Genomic DNA, 17,269 nt, shown 5'->3' on the forward strand with positions numbered 1-17,269 from the left:
TTTGATATCAAGTCATATCCCACAGTATATCATTTGTTGTCATCTCCAAAATTAATAGTTGTGTGATCTCTTTCCTCAAACTCTGTCTGCAGGAATGAATCACCAGTCATGTGTCTTGAGCAATCAATATCTACATATCAAAGATTTCTTCTTTTTCCCTGCACAAAACAAACCAATTCAATTTGACTTTGGTATTCAAGTTTCCTTGGGTCATTTTTGGTCATATACATTCTTTGCCTTTTTACCATTATTCACTCTAGATCTGGAGGGTTTAAATCCACAATCAAGTGCATAATTTTGAGATAGCATCATGTTAAAGTGTGATTCAAACATGTTATTCATTCCAATCATTATCCATAACATGTTATATGCAGAATAATAAGGATTAGGAATGAATGACATGTTATTACAGTTCTGTTTAAATATATTTGGCATATTTAGCGTAAGACATAGACATAGGATCACAGACATAACAGTCATAGATACAAATTTGCAATTAGTAGATAAATGTTTAACACTGCCGCACCCAGAGGTCGAATGTTTCTACATCTCATCTTTGTAAAAAAAATCGTTGAGATGTAATCATCTGCAAATTTGGGATTATTTTATAGTAAAACTGTCCGAAACTACTATCATTCATTCTTCCACTCGGGAAATCTCTCAAGGTAATCTCTATCTTTTATACCATAAAGGTCGAATGTTTCTACAACATCTCTGAACAAAGACATCGCAGCACAGTCATGAACAAAGACATCGCTGCACAGTCATGCAATTAGGGTTTCGAGCTGTGTTCACATGAGTCACTTCGTCTATTTTTTTACTTTACAGATGGGGACTGCGGGCTAGCCCGAACGCATAGATTTGAAGATAACATTAACGTTACTGATCTTCCCTCTAAATATCCCGGCATATTAATTGTTACAACTACCTTATGTTAGAATTACATATAACAAAATGTTTTATATGCACACTCATAATTGATAGAATCCTATACAAGATCAAAGAATTGACAAATAAGTCTTCAGTTCTGTTCGGTTCAACTATATGAATGCTATTGCAAGTTTGCCAGACCTTAAATGGTCTGGGAAAAAGCTTCTGATTTCTCTGCTGTGGTATCTGAATCGGAATCTAATCTTTTAAAAACTAGCTTTTGCTGAGGTAGCTGGCCATTGGAAAATGCCGTGACCTCCGTATCTATGAAGACTGTGTCTTCGTCCTTAAATTCTCCTCTCAAGATACCCTTGGCAAGCTCATTCTCCACATTCTGCTGGATCACTCGCTTCACTGGCCTGGCACCATAGCTTGGATCATACCCAAGACTTCCTAGGAGTTTGATAGCAGCATCACTGACTTGAAGCTTCATCTTTCGATCTGCTATCCTCTTTTGAACACGTTCCAGCTGAGATAAACGAGTTGAGTGATTTTTCTTCATTAGTGCATACTATTACAGTAAAACCTCTACACAATAATATTACGGGGACCAGAGAAAAACTTCACTATAGGGAGCCTCTTCTTATATAGAGGTTTATAAATTAAAATAGTAATTCAACAATTAAAATTCTATATATTATATATAAGAAACTTGGATATGTGCCCGTGCATATTTTAAACTCAAAAATTCAAAAGATGTTTATTGATTTTAAAGAATCATATAGGAAATATTAAAAACAAATATATACACATCGTGTAGGCATTTAATGTCTTCTGGTGTATGTATTGTTGCATCTTCAACATTGATACATGACAAATTCTAGGCAAGTATTTGATATCATCTTAAGTTTGATGCAACATAGTTAAACACTTCTGGATATTTTATGTAGGAATATAATTAGTTCAAAATAGTAATGTTAATTTACTACTATATAGATGAATTTTCTTTATAATGGTCCAAAAAAACATGAAATATTACAATATAGAATTTGTCCTTATCCATAACTGGTTTTGGGACCATAATTTTTTATTAGACATAGATCTTATGTTTAAACTGTACTCCATCCGTTCCTAAATATCTTTCCCGTTTGTGTTGGACACATTTGTCAATGCACACTTCTGATTGTTAATATCTTTAATTTTGTATTAGTATTAAATATAAAAACTTCATTGTATTAAAGTACTCATAAATACGAAATCAACAAGATCACTCATGACTATATTTGATCTTATTGATTAGACGTAAATTAGTAGTCAATCGTTTACCATGAATAGTGTAAAAAGTCAAAACGGGAAACGTTTTTTGGGACGGAGGAAGTAATAAAAAGACATATATTGTTTCTAAAGACAGAGAATACTTGAGTTTGCAATTGTAGACATTAAAAATATGCAGTGCAAGCACAGGCTTGAACAGTTACCTGTATCCGGACAATACTATTGATCTGATCACGGTCAAGAGGCTGAAACACTATATACTCATCAACTCGATTCATGAACTCCGGTCGGAATACTGATCTAGCAGCATCCATTACCCTCTGCTTTATAGTTTCGTACGTTGTCTCTTTTGACACAGAGTCACCATCTGTATTAAGAATGTATTGTGAACCCACATTTGAAGTCATAATGATGACGGTGTTTGTGAAACTCACAGTTCGGCCCTGTGAATCTGTCACTCTACCATCATCTAGTATTTGAAGGAACACATTAAACACATCAGAATGGGCTTTCTCAATCTCATCAAACAAAATAACTGCATATGGCCTCCTCCGGACAGTCTCACTCAACTGTCCTCCTTCCTCATAACCTACATACCCAGGTGGAGCTCCTATTAACCTTGAAACTGCATGCTTCTCCATGTACTCACTCATATCTATTCTTACAAGGGCCTCCTCAGTATTAAACATATAAGAGGCAAGGGCCTTTGCTAGTTCTGTTTTACCAACTCCTGTAGGACCCATGAACATAAAGCTAGCTATTGGACGGTTAGGATCTGAGAGACCTGCTCGAGATCGCTGGATAGCATCAGCAACAGATGTCACTGCAGGATCTTGACCGACCACACGTTTATGTAGCTCCAGTTCCAGGTGCAACAGCTTCTCCCTCTCTGACTGCTGTAGCTTGGAAACAGGAATACCAGTCCATTTACTCACAAGCTCAGCAATATCACTCCCACTCACTTCTTCTCTAAGCATGGACTTCCCTGACTTCATGTACTCATCTAATTCTTTTTCTGCAGTTTCAAGTTGACGCTGTAATGAATTCAAGCTCCCATACTTCAACTCAGCTGCACGATTAAGATCATATTCCCTCTCTGCCTGCTGGATCTCAAGATTTACTCTGTCAATCTGTATTTGAAAACAAACTCATTCAATTTAACAGAAGGATATTGTCAGTCTGGCTTTGATCTCGCTTCTTTCACACGAAACCAATGAAATTAAACTATAAATATGTGCAGAATTTGATATCAAGACAAGGCAAAATCATCGAGATTAATCTCTGATAAAAGATATACCTCTTCTTTTATTGATTGCAAGCGTGTCATGACAGTTTTTTCATGTTCCCACTGCTCATTTAACTCAGCTTGCGTCTCCTTTAAGGAATCCAACTCCCCCTCAAGACGACTTAATCGGTCTCTGGACGCTTTATCAGTATCATTCGTAAGAGATAGCCTCTCCATCTCTAACTTCAGTACTGAACGATTAATTTCATCGAGAGCAGTTGGCTTTGAGGTAATTTCCATCTTCAGTTTCGCAGCCGCTTCATCGACCAAGTCAATAGCTGCAACCAAAGGAAGAAATTAGAACACTAAAACCTTCAGTTGAAGGGAAGGTATTCAGCTTCACAGTTTCACTCTTATACTGAACAGTTCAACTCTACCTACTACAGGTTTGTGCTAGTCTGAGTAACAAATATAGAACTTCAATATTAGTAAATTACACTGAAAACAACTAAAGAAATTCACCCTGATTGATCTCGCTTATAGCTATCGAGCAAGGTAATAGTACAACACTATAATTTTGAGGTACTGATACTTACGTCGTTCTTAATGTTTAGAGAAGGCAGAAAAAAAATCAATTCATATATGAGCTTTCTGGAAGTTCAATTTTGAGAATCACCTTTATCAGGTAAAAAGCGTCCGCTAATGTAGCGATCTGAGAGAATTGCAGCATCAACGAGTGCGCCATCAGAAATGCGAACCCCGTGGTGCAGCTCATATCTTTCACGAAGTCCACGCAGTATAGAGACGGTATCTCCTACCGTGGGTTGATCAACAAGCACTTGTTGAAAACGACGTTCCAGGGCAGGATCTTTCTCAATGTATTTACGATATTCATCTAAGGTTGTTGCCCCTATACAACGCAACTCTCCCCGACCAAGCATAGGCTTCAAGAGATTTCCAGCATCCATTGCCCCGCTGGTTGCACCTAAACAATAATTTAGATGAGCTTGTTTCTTATGATAACCAAATATTTTCCATCTATTAAAAAATAAGGATCAATCACATGAGCCATCAGATGTTATATGTATCAAGTTAGGAAAAAAGAAATTGAAGGAAGCCAGGGAGGGAGTAAAAAAGAATAGACACCATATCATTAGTATATATAATCCTATATATAATCCTGATGCCTGATTATGACATCAAGTCTGGAGAATAAAAGACACCTTAGAGATTCAACCTAATGAAAAGACACATCTTACCAAAAAATGACTATGATGACTTGCTGCCAATATGATTGTGAGCTTTAACCGGACACAACTCACTTATAATCTTTTAATCTAAGGAGTACACCTACATGCAAGCAAACAAAAAATAAAATTAAATAAACAGATACAACTGCACTTAGAACCAGACACAACTCACTTATAATCTTTTAACCTAAGGAGTACACCTGCAAAAGCAAACATATCAATTTTTGAAACAGATACAACTACACTTGCACATAAAAAAATAAACTTAACATGCACAAACAAAACTACAAATTTTAAAAAGACACAACACCACCAAGGCACACCGCACACCATACACACCTATATAGAAATTTATCATAAAAGTGAAAACTTTAACATGCACACGCAATTACAAACTTATGCCTATATATTTACATATTATATATCTACAAATTTATAATTACCTTTTAACTATATTAACTAACGCAAATCAAAAAAAGAAAAATCGAACAAAAAAAAGTAATACAATTAATAAAAATATATAACTTTTTGCATATTATATATAACTTTTTGCTTTAAATAATTATCTTATAGTTAAAATAAAATGTTACTTAAAACTAAATCTTGAACCAAGTTTAAGCTTTTTTTTAATGAACTTGATATTTTGACCCAACATTATAAATGCTCATAATTTACTAATCATAACTTTCACTTTGAAATTTTAGAAACAACGAAGTCCAATAGAACATAATGTAAGACAAACTAAATATAAATCTATAATGTTATAGGCTAAATTCATCATTTTATAAAATACAGAATAATCTAAATTTTCTGATACCATCAAATGTTTTTTTAATTTAACAAACTATAGCCAATGTTATTTTAACTTTGAATGAATATCATGAAAACTTAAAAGGATCTATGCTGACTAAAGACAATAATCTATCTAAAAACTAGCTATATAAAATTTAACACAATTTAATCTTTTTAATACCGACACATTTTTTTATAAATCAAAACTTCTAATTTTACTAATAACTAACTTTTATTTATTTTTTTTAAAGAAAAGAGTATAACTATAATGACTTTGTAATTTAAATACTTATTTCGACCGTACACAAATATTTTAATAAATTTATTACATCTATTATATGTGAACATGGGTTTTGAGCCTATTTAGTAAATTACATATGTGCCCTTTTAACCATATTATTGTTAAAAATTGCATTTAATTGGAATTAAACCTATGACCTCATGAGGTGATGGACTTAATGTCACATCTACAAACATTGTACCAAGACAACATTTGATACATTTTTTTAAAATCATTAACTACATATCTAAATAACTCACTTACTATATTAACTTTAAAACACTCTATTTTCAATAATTAAATATGTATATTATATAAACGATCTGTATATTAATGATTAATTATGTGCTCGGACCAGTGTCTCACGTGCTGGGATTTACCAAGGTTAGGCTTGCGCGACTACGTCGGTCAGGACTGGTAGTGTTCAGGACTAGTCCTTCCAGGAGCTGTGTGGAGTTAGAAGTCCTGGACTAGTCCTTCCAGGAGCTGTATGGAGTTAGGAGTCTAGAACTAGTCCTTCCAGGAGCTATATAGAGTTAGAAGTCCGGGGCATGGCCCTGCAGGGGCCATATGTACTATCAATGATCATATACGTCTACTAATATAATAATTATGAAGTCATATCATTTAAAGTTTTAAATGAACAAAATTCAAAATTGAATTCAAATTTTTAAAAAAAAATTATATAATATTAAAAAAAAATATGTGCGATCATATCTATACTATATACTATATTATAATAGACGAAACATTAAAAATTTGGTAGTCGGTCGGTCGGTAATTGCTAAAATTACTTAATTACCCTTAGTTAATTATCTTAATTCTAATTAGTGAGTAGGTGGATCAGTCAATTTCAATTTTAGTTGATATTATAGTCAACATCATCTAACAATATAAATTATATTTCATATCGAACTCTATATCATTATTAATTAATATTAAAGTCAACTTCTTTGGTCAGTTTTAAATTATAATTTATATTTAGTTCTATTTTATTCTAACTAAACTTTCGGACAAAAATTAATTTAAGGAAACTAAATATAATTATCGATTAAGACAAAATAATAAATATTACGGATACGGCAAAAAAACTATACAATAGAATTAGGATAAACAAAATAATATAGATTAGTCATCTAAGATAAATAAATATTATACAATTGATCCAAACTGACACAAAATTAAAATCAAAATATACTTCGACCAGCTAAAACAAAATCATATATACTAACTATTCGGGCTAAAATAAAATTATCTTATTGATCTGGACATAAATAATTAGAATTAAACTGAAAATAATTTATTTAGATTTAGTCGTAGTAATAGCCTCGGGCTAAAATAAAATAATGTAAACCCTGATACGGGATAAAGTAAATTAATATCAAATTAAACATAATTGTTATAATTATTATTATTAAAACACACATAAAATGATAAACGTTTTATTTTTATAAATATTATTATTTTTATCTTATTGATATGAACCAAAAATTAACTTTTAACTAAACATTATTATTATTATTATTATTATTATTATTATTAAAACACACATAAAATGATATATAAAAAAATATCGTTCAATCTGTACTATTGTCTTTCTCAAATAGCTCTTATTGTTTATCGATTAAGTAATAAACTCTCTAAAATAATATTTTTGTTAAGGTTTCAACATAATAGAGATATTGTATTTTAGCCCGTAAGGGTTGGCTCAGCCGGTTAAAGAGGGGACAACTCTCCTCTTGGTTACAGGTTCGAATCTCACGGGAGGAGAATTTATGATTATACCTCCTGAGTCAGAGTTTGTCGCTTAAATGCGGTTTACCTTGGTTCACGTGGTTTGCAGGCTATTGCGTGAGCCCGAAGGGTAGCGGCTGCTGGTTACCTACGATAAAAAAACCCTCAAAAAACTATTAAATCGCTATAATAATATTATTTTTCCCCGGTATCAAGGCTATTATCTTAAATAGGTTTAATTATTCTAAAAAAACTATGAACATATAAGTGTATTAATATAATTACCATGAAGTTATATCATTTAAAAAAGTAAATATAAAAATAAAATTATTGAACATTTTTAAGAATTAAATTCAAAATATTTTTAAAAAAAATTATATAATATTAAAAAAGATTTGTGCATCCGTGCATCGCACGGATTTTAAACTAGTATATATAATGATTGATTATAAGAATTTAAAATCTTTTATATATAAAAACAATAAACTGCACAATAGGTATTTTAGAATTACCAAGATATATTGTTTACTAAATAATTCATACTTTACGGTCGAGAAATGCTGATTAACTGATATCGACGACTGATCTTAAATAAAGTGAGACACGTGAAGTGGATTGTTACAAAAATTGAATTGGCCCGATCACTACATTTAAAGAAATAAAAAAAATCTAATGTGGCACGTTCTTTGCACGGGCTATCATGCTAGTTATTAATTAGACTCTAAATATTTTATTTTTTTATTAATCTATGATTTGTGATAGAAATTAAAAAGATGAAACTCTATAAACATTTCCGAAAAAATAAAAGATTATTTCATATTTGGAGATAAGTTTCTAGAATACGCTAAATAATTGTTAATTAATTTTATTCAAATCCAAACTTATAAAATAATTATACGAAAACAAACCAAAAAGTGTATATACATATATAAATAATATTAAATTTACATATTTTCATATAGTAATAACTTTTATGATAAATGTATTTCTATTTATAGTCAATAGAATAAATTGTGTACATATAACATCAATATTTGTAATATAATTTTTTGGTTTTAGATTTAGAAGTAAAAGTAATTTTTTTTGTAGAGTATTCTTAAATGAAATACAAATTGGAGTGCGCTCGAATATGTTTTGCAATATTTAAAAAAAAATAGTTATTTAACTTGTACTCGATTTAAGGGTACTTTTGCCTTTAATATTAGACTATTTATAAAATATATAAGCATAAATTTAACTAAAACAATTGACTAACTATAAAAAAAATTATTTTCTATTTTAAATTTATAAACCCCCGGCGAAGCGGGGTAAACAAGTACTAGTATTGAATTAACAGTGTAATATAACCAACAGTAAAATTGAAATCTCATAGAATAGATTCTGCAAGGGAGTACCTGCTCCCACAACTGTATGAATCTCATCTATGAAAAGGATTGTCTGCCCATCTGATTCTGTTACTTCCTTGAGTACAGCTTTTAATCTATCTTCAAACTCACCACGGTACTTTGCCCCAGCAATGAGAGCACCCATGTCTAAGGATATTAACTGAAATAAGAAATCATATTAGTTTACTCTGCAGGAATCCTAATATCAAGAAAAGATTATAAAAGAACAATATAACCTGGAGATGTAAACATTAAACTATTCACCTTTCTGTTCATTAAAGCTTGCGGAACATCTCCTTGCACAATTCTCTGGGCAAGCCTGTAACGTAATATATATAAATAAAAAATTAATCAGATATATAACCACGGTGAGCAAATATAATATATTATAATAAGAAAATTAACTAGTCTCCCCTCCCCTTCCCTCATTGTCCCACTTACACAAACCAAGACCAACCAAAAAACTTACTTTTAACTTTTTTACTCCCAATCCAATTCTGCATGGTGAGATGGTAACATGTCTACAAAATGACCTATGGCTATAAATTTCAACTCTTGAGTTTATCTGCCATGGAACTCCTGATTTGAGGACTGGAAATGCTTATTAACTTGCATCCAAAGGTCCATTCTCCATACCTTGTTTATCAAGTGAGCTTAATAACATGGTCCACATTACTTAGTTCCCATACGGACTTTAAGAGGACGCTGCAAACTTATTAACATAGAGAGCGCTCAAGCTCTCTTCCAGTTTAACCGCTATGTATGTGTTTATCAGGTAAACAAAAGATCATAAATTTACCCTTCAGAAATTGCAGTTTTCCCCACACCTGGTTCACCAATTAGCACAGGGTTATTCTTGGTCCTTCTGGAAAGAATTTGAATGCACCTGCGAATTTCATCATCTCTTCCTATGACTGGGTCAAGCTTTCCCGCTTTTGCCATGGCTGTCAAATCTTTACCATATTTCTCCAGTGCTTCATATTTCCCTTCGGGATCTGTTGCAGAAATGAAACGACTGAAAATCCTATGGATGACAAAAATCCACTATAATACTTTCTATTTTCTCACATTTTCTTAGAGAACTAAATACTAAATAACAGTTGTAATAAATATTTAAGGAACAAAAAACAGAAATATATAGGTTATTGCTCGAACCAAACAGATGGTCACACAGCAAATATTTACACAGAAAGCTAATTAGGCGAAAAGAAAGAATATGAATAAACACTCTCATCCAATACTCTTCATTTAGATATAGCACAAATATTTTAACGATATTAACGAAGTGACAGATAGAGAGAAGAAGTTGATATGGGCACATGCACATCACTAGAAAGTAGAGGATTGTGGTCTGCAATTGTAAAAGACAAAAATGGCACCAAAGGTGAAGAGGGGGAGGGATCATGGTAAACTTTTAGGACCAAAACATTATCCCCAAAAGTTTTGGTTTAGCTGATAATTTTAGATTTATGGCATGTACATGGGACAGAAAGGCTATGTTTAGCACGAGTGTAGCAGCAAGTTATAGCTGCTATGACATATGAGCAGTTAGCGGAAGTTTACTTTTAAAAAGTTGTGTTTGGAAAATAATTTTAGCCTTGAAAAATGAAAAGTGTAAAAATACTCAAATGGCATATACATACTACTATATATGAATATATGTATAGTGACAAGTTTTAGAAATTTAATAACAGATAAAATTTTACAAAACATATGGTTACCTTGATCAATTACCGTTTGCCGTCCTCTTATTGCTTGCACAGCATCTTTTAAAGCTTTCATTGAGATCTGAAAATCCTTAAACAATTGTTTTCCAAATCGCTTATCTTGCACATAACCAAGTACTAAATGCTCAACTGCAACAAATGAATCATTATACTCTTTTTTGTAATCTCTTGCTCGTTGTAACAAGGCTTCCAGGTCTCTCCCTAACATTGAACCCGCAGAATCACCAATAACCTATTTTGAATGAGCAAAATAAGAAATACAAGTTGAAGTGTGGCACAAGGAAAAGTACATGAACTAGGCATTGAGAAAACAGAACTCCGTTCAGATAATAATGAACTTTGAACCGACAATGCTAGAAGTAACACTTGTTAAATCAATACTTCATACATCAATGAAAAGCTCTTTGAAGTGAAACTAAGACGTACAAACCTCAAAGTAAAAGCTATAATTAAACATCATTAAGCATTGATTTCCATAGTTGAACTTAATGAATACTCAATTTTTTGATTAAAAGTTAATTGTCCGTTATACTCCAACACCACACAAGCTAAAGTGTGTTGCACATGCTAAACTAACAAGCAAAATCAAAAGCAATGAACCCAAAAACCAATCAACAACTAAAACAATCGTCACGAGCATAACATAACATAAAGAATACCTTTGGTTGCCGTTTAATAAACTTATCAGTAGCATCAAGAAGACGCGTATTATCCACACCAGCCTTAGAAAAGATACGACGAGCAAGTCCATTCTTTTGTTCCAACAAAGCCTTCATCAAATGTTCAGTCTCAACTATCTGATGCTTATTCTCTTTTGCCACTTCTGGCGATGAAACAATTGCCTGCCACGCCTTCTCCGTAAACTCCTCTTGCGAAACCTAGCAATAATCGCCACATAACCATTCTCAAATTATACACTCATACATCAAGACAATGATCACTAGTAAAACCTGTATCGAGATTAAACATACACCTTAAAGAAGTATTAATTTACCGAGATTATTAAGTTATCAAGTATGAATTTATCTAAGTTCTACTCAAACTGAATTCTCTAATTCTTCGGGATTACTAAGTTATCGAAATCATTAACTTATCGAATTTTTACTGATACCAAATATTGTAATTTATGGAGATTATTAATTTATGGAGAGAATCGAAAGTGGAAACCTTTCCGCTAGAAGCTTGGCAGCGAACAAGAGGAGGTGTGGAAATGGTTGGCAAAGTATAAATTGAGGTGAAAAAGGCTGTGTTTGAGTTGAATTTGAAAGAAACAGAGGAAGATAGGGTAGGGGGAGGTGTACAAGTAAGAGAGAAATTGAGTGAAGGATAAAACAAACTAGGTTTAATAGTAGGAGGCCGGAGGAGAGGGAGATGTATGCCGGAGAATGTAGTCATTGCCGGAAAACGGCAAGTGTTGCTATTTGGCGGTGAGGTTTAAGTTAAAAATTGGTTTTGGTTTGGGGATTCAATAGGTGTGCATTTCACCTGTTTTTTAGTGAAGTAGCCTGTAGCTGATTTCTGTGTTCTGTATACAATCGTAGGAAGGATAATATATGAGGCAGCCCATTTTACACTTAATTAAACTCAAATTATTACAAGGGTTTTTCCGCCCATCTCAAATCACTAAAATTTATAAATTTGACTTAATTGATTCAATCATATGATTACGTGAGTGCAGGGTTCATTCTCATTAAAATAGATCACTAACCTATTTAATTATGAATAGGTTAAGTGAGTCACCTATTACAAAAATAACTCAAATGAGTCACTAATTTAAAATTTTGTATTAAAATTATTAAAAGTATTATATATTGAGTTTCGCATATTTTTTATGAATAATATTACATCCAAATGAAAGATTCTAAGTTCTAATATTTTAGATAATATTTTTAAATTCTTAAAATTTTATCTACTATTTATTATTATTTAAATCGAATAAAACAATCAAAAAATTAAAAATAAATAGTTGATAAAATTTTAAAAATTTTACAATATTATCTAAAATAGTATAATTCAGAACCTTTCGTTTGGATATAATATCATTCATAAAAAAATGTGTGAAACTCAATATATAATACTTTAAAAAAAATTGACTAATGATAGAGTGATATTTTTTATACAAATTTTTAAATGAGTCATTTATTTGAGTCAGTTTTGTAATGAGTGGCTCACTTAATAATTTTAGATGTAATAAGTGACATATTTGATAATTAACTCTTAAAAAATAAATTAATCAAAATTTATAAAATTGAGTAAGATTTTGTGTTTAATATGTGTTTGTGGACACATTACACATCAGAGGAAAACAATTATAAAAAAAATATGTAGTTTACGACCAACACAAATCACATATGCAGCTAATTTTAAATTTTTTGGATAATAACTAAAACCTTTTTAGTTCCTGGGGCGGTTTTTTTTAGGTTGCATCTAATATTTTCCCACAATTTATCTGTTTTCTAGTCATTTTTTTCCTCATTTCATCTTAATTGTGAATTATAATGTGAATCATTAAAAGGAAAAAAACGGTTCCAATTTCGCTCCTTCACATATCCATAGTTACTTATTTCAATTTTTATATATATTTCTGCAACTAATAATCAGTCCAATTAACAAATTCAATCTAGCGAGTACACATAATCTAGTACCTATGATTTCGAGAACATAGAGAATGAAATAGTACAAAATTTGATGAAGGTGCAAGAATTGTAAATTGTTATAATTTTACTTAATTCATTTGTACACTTGTTATATAGTATATATGTATATATATATATACTAAGTTATCTTAATCTAAGAATCATTACATGTAGAATTTGTATCTATCACTGGTTGAGCTGGATAACTAACTCTGGCACCATTTCTTATATTTGAATTATATGCATGCATTGTGTTTGATATATTGCTTGAGTTACTTGATTCCTGTTTTTTGATATCAGTTGTACAGATACATGGAACATCCTCACTCAAATTGTAAGGGAGAAACAAATTACGAACTCCCAATTTGAAACTGAAGTCATGTAGTTAAGGTATAAACAAAGCTTTAGTCATCAATTTGTGTTGTAAATTTGTAGAGATGTGACATGAGAGTAGTTTTTATCATTCCCAACTGCAATTTTCCACGAACTAGATGACAGTCAAGTTTGATGTGCTAAGTGCGCTCATAGAATACAGAATTAGCAACAATTTAATGAGTTGAATTGTTGTCAAGAGTAAGACATGTAAAACCAAAGACCTTGAAAATGGAGGGCAACCAGGGTATTGTTAGGGGAATATACACAAATATATAAAACAAATAAACAATGCAAAACACACCCTCAATATATGACGCCGAAAAATCCACGTCTCAACTTGTATTATTAATCAAAACAATTATCAATAATACAATTAATCTCACCAAACGGTATTCACTCAAGCGATACTTAAGTCAAACAATACTCAAGCATACATTAAAACAATAACATGACTATGTATATCTAGTCATCACAAACTTAGCCAACAAGACATATCTAATCTGATTACAATACTTATTGTCAACCCATTCTCATTATAATAATAATTGTCAACACATACAATTATTACACAACTCAATTATGATAATAATTGTTTACCCATACAATTATTACCCAATTCAATTATGGTTTATATCATCAAGCCCATACTACCTATTGGGTTTAACCCCACAAATCCTCCCCTTTAACCCAATATGATTTCATGCACAACCGAATTAACGGTCACCATCAAGCCATCGGCGTCGATCCGCCAATACCTCCCCTCGAACAATAACCCCTCCTTCTAGTACAAAAAGATTTCTCTTATCTTTTCGACCTTTGAGTATCTCTAAATCTCCTTTAGTGACTTTCAACATATTGTTCTTCATCATAACAGTATACCCAAATCAACTAATTTACCCAACGAAATTAGATTTCGATTTAACTCCGGTATGTATCTTACTTGAGTTAACTTCTGAACACGACCGTTGTGACGTTTCATTGTTACCTCACCAATGCCAGCAACCTTTACCGTTTTACCGTTCGGTAAAGTTACCGTCTTTCCCTCACACTTTTTATAGGACGAGAACCACTCCCTCCTACCACATATGTGATGAGAACATCCCGAGTCAAGCACCCATTCTTCTTTTGATCCCTTCTCTTCTTGAACCAAAAGAACATTTTCATCAGCTTCTACAAGCGAAACACTACCCCCTCGATTTTTTTTCAACTATCTCAAGTCTTCTCTTGCCTTTGGACACATAAATTGTATATGACCCAATTCCTCACAATAAAAACACCTGATATTAGGGTTATGTTTCTTAACATACTTCTTTTCCGTGTCACGCGCATGTACTACGAATGCACTTCCATCATATGTGTCACTCGATTCTTGTTTCATCAATCTTTTGGCCTCCAAAAGAACAACAATAGTCTCATCCAAATCTAACTTCGTTTTCCCAACCAATAAAGAAGTCATCACAGTATTATACTTCTTCGGTAGAGACGCTAGTAGTAGAACAGCTTTGTCCTCATCCTTCAATTTTTCATCCAAATTATTCAGCTGGTTGATTAAGCCATTAAAACGATTCAGATGATCTCTTAAATCTCCGTCTTCTTCCATCTTGAGTCCGAACAAATCTTTCTTGAGAAACAGCTTGTTGGCCAAAGACTTTGAGTGATAAGTCTTCGTTAACTTCTCCCACAAATTCTTGGGATTGTCCTCTTTAAGAACATCATACTTAATTTTCGGTGCAAGGGCCAACTCGTTGATGCCGCACGTAACTTCATATCTCCCCACTTTGTATCATCAACTTCAGTAGGCTTCTTCCCTCCGAGAGTCGCATATAACCCTCGTTGAATTAACAGATCTTTTACCGTGCTTTTCCACAAGGTAAAATTGTTTCTTCCATTAAACAATTCAATCTCAAATCCCCCAACCTTCTCCATCATGAACTTTGGCTCTTGATACCAATTGTTAGGGGGAACACACACAAGTATAGAACCAAATAACTAATGCAAAACACACACTCAATATATGACGCGGAAAAATCCACGTCCCAACTTGTATTATTAATCAAAACAATTATCAATAATACAATCAAGCTCACCAAACGGTATTCACTCATGCGATACTTAAGTCAAACAATACTCAAGCATACATTAAAACAATAACATGACTATGTATATATAGTCATCACAAACTTAGCCAACAAGACATACCTAATCTGATTACAATAATTATTGTCTACCCATTCCCATTATAGTAATAATTGTCAACACATACAATTATTACACAACTCAATTATGATAATAATTGTCTACCCATACAATTATTACCCAATCCAATTATGTTTTCTATCACCAAACTCATACTACCTATTGGGTTTAACCCCAACAATCTTCCCCTTTAACCCAATATAATTTCATGCACAACCGAATTAACGGTCACCATCAAGCCATCGACGTCGATCCGCCAATACCTCCCCTCGAACAATAACCCCTCCTTCTAGTACAAAAAGATTTCTCTTATCTTTTCGACCTTTGAGTATCTCTAAATCTCCTTTAGTGACTTTCAACATATTGTTCTTCATCATAACAGTATATCCCAAATCAACTAATTTACCCAACGAAATTATATTTCGATTTAACTCCGGTATGTATCTTACTTGAGTTAACTTCTGAACACGACCGTTGTGACGTTTCATTGTTACATCACCAATGCCAGCAACCTTTACCGTTTTACCGTTCGGTAAAGTTACCATCTTTCCCTCACACTTTTTATAGGACGAGAACCACTCCCTCCTACCACATATGTGATGAGAACATCCCGAGTCAAGCACCCATTCTTCTTTTGATCCCTTCTCTTCTTGAACCAAAAGAACATTTTCATCTGCTTCTACAAGCGAAACACTACCCCCTCGATTTTTTTCAACTCTCTCGAGTTTTCTCTTGCCTTTGGACACATAAATTGTATATGACCCAATTCCTCACAATAAAAACACATGATATTAGGGTTATGTTTCTTAATATACTTCTTTTCCGTGTCACGCACATGTACTACGAATGCACTTCCATCAGATGTGTCACTCGATTTTTGTTTCATCAATCTTTCGGCCTCCAGAAGAACAATAATAGTCTCATCCAAATCTAACTTCGTTTTCCCAACCAATAAAGAAGTCATCACAGTATTATACTTCTTCGGTAGAGACACTAGTAGTAGAACAACTTTGTCCTCATCCTTCAATTTTTCATCCAAATTATTCAGCTGGTTGATTAAGCCATTAAAACGATTCAGATGATCTCTTAAATCTCCGTCTTCTTCCATCTTGAGCCCGAACAAATCTTTCTTGAGAAACAGCTTGTTGGCCAAAGACTTTGAATGATAAGTCTTCGTTAACTTCTCCCACAAATTCTTGGGATTGTCCTCTTCAAGAACATCATACTTAATTTCCGGTGCAAGGGCCAACCGGATCGTTGATGGCGCACGTAACTTCATATCTCCCCACTTTGTATCATCAACTTCAGTAGGTTTCTTCCCTCCGAGAGTCGCATATAACCCTCGTTGAATTAACAGATCTTTTACCGTGCTTTGCCACAAGGTAAAATTGTTTCTTCCATTAAACAATTCAATCTCAAATCCCCCAACCTTCTCCATCATGAATCTTGGCTCTTGATACCAATTGTTAGGGGGAACACACACAAGTATAGAACCAAATAAATAATGCAAAACACACACTCAAT

General features: G+C 32.7%; 1 protein-coding gene across 1 annotated transcript; it reads right to left on the reverse strand.

The window, feature by feature from the left end:
* Positions 1 to 860: 860 nt before the first annotated feature.
* LOC141718449 (chaperone protein ClpB3, chloroplastic-like) lies at positions 861 to 12,078 on the reverse strand. Its single transcript, XM_074520834.1, has 10 exons — positions 11,706 to 12,078; positions 11,198 to 11,416; positions 10,533 to 10,770; positions 9,611 to 9,806; positions 9,076 to 9,130; positions 8,821 to 8,971; positions 4,047 to 4,355; positions 3,443 to 3,708; positions 2,349 to 3,275; positions 861 to 1,399 (listed from the first exon to the last, which is right to left on the reverse strand). Exons 1-10 carry the CDS (start codon positions 11,931 to 11,933, stop codon positions 1,073 to 1,075), a joined length of 2,916 nt encoding a protein of 971 aa, XP_074376935.1. The 5' UTR covers positions 11,934 to 12,078; the 3' UTR covers positions 861 to 1,072.
* Positions 12,079 to 17,269: the final 5,191 nt, after the last annotated feature.

The sequence above is a fragment of the Apium graveolens genome, chromosome 4, assembly GCF_009905375.1.
Source record: "Apium graveolens cultivar Ventura chromosome 4, ASM990537v1, whole genome shotgun sequence".
Classification (NCBI taxonomy): domain Eukaryota; kingdom Viridiplantae; phylum Streptophyta; class Magnoliopsida; order Apiales; family Apiaceae; genus Apium; species Apium graveolens.

Excerpts from the sequence above, each read along its gene's own strand:
- LOC141718449 (XM_074520834.1), bottom strand. The coding sequence starts at position 11,933 with ATGACTACATTCTCCGGCATACATCTCCCTCTCCTCCGGCCTCCTACT. Across the intron at positions 10,771-11,197 it reads TTATTAAACGGCAACCAAAG|GTTATTGGTGATTCTGCGGG; the intron begins GTATTCTTTATG and ends CATTCAAAATAG. Across the intron at positions 8,972-9,075 it reads AAGCTTTAATGAACAGAAAG|TTAATATCCTTAGACATGGG; the intron begins GTGAATAGTTTA and ends TTCTTATTTCAG.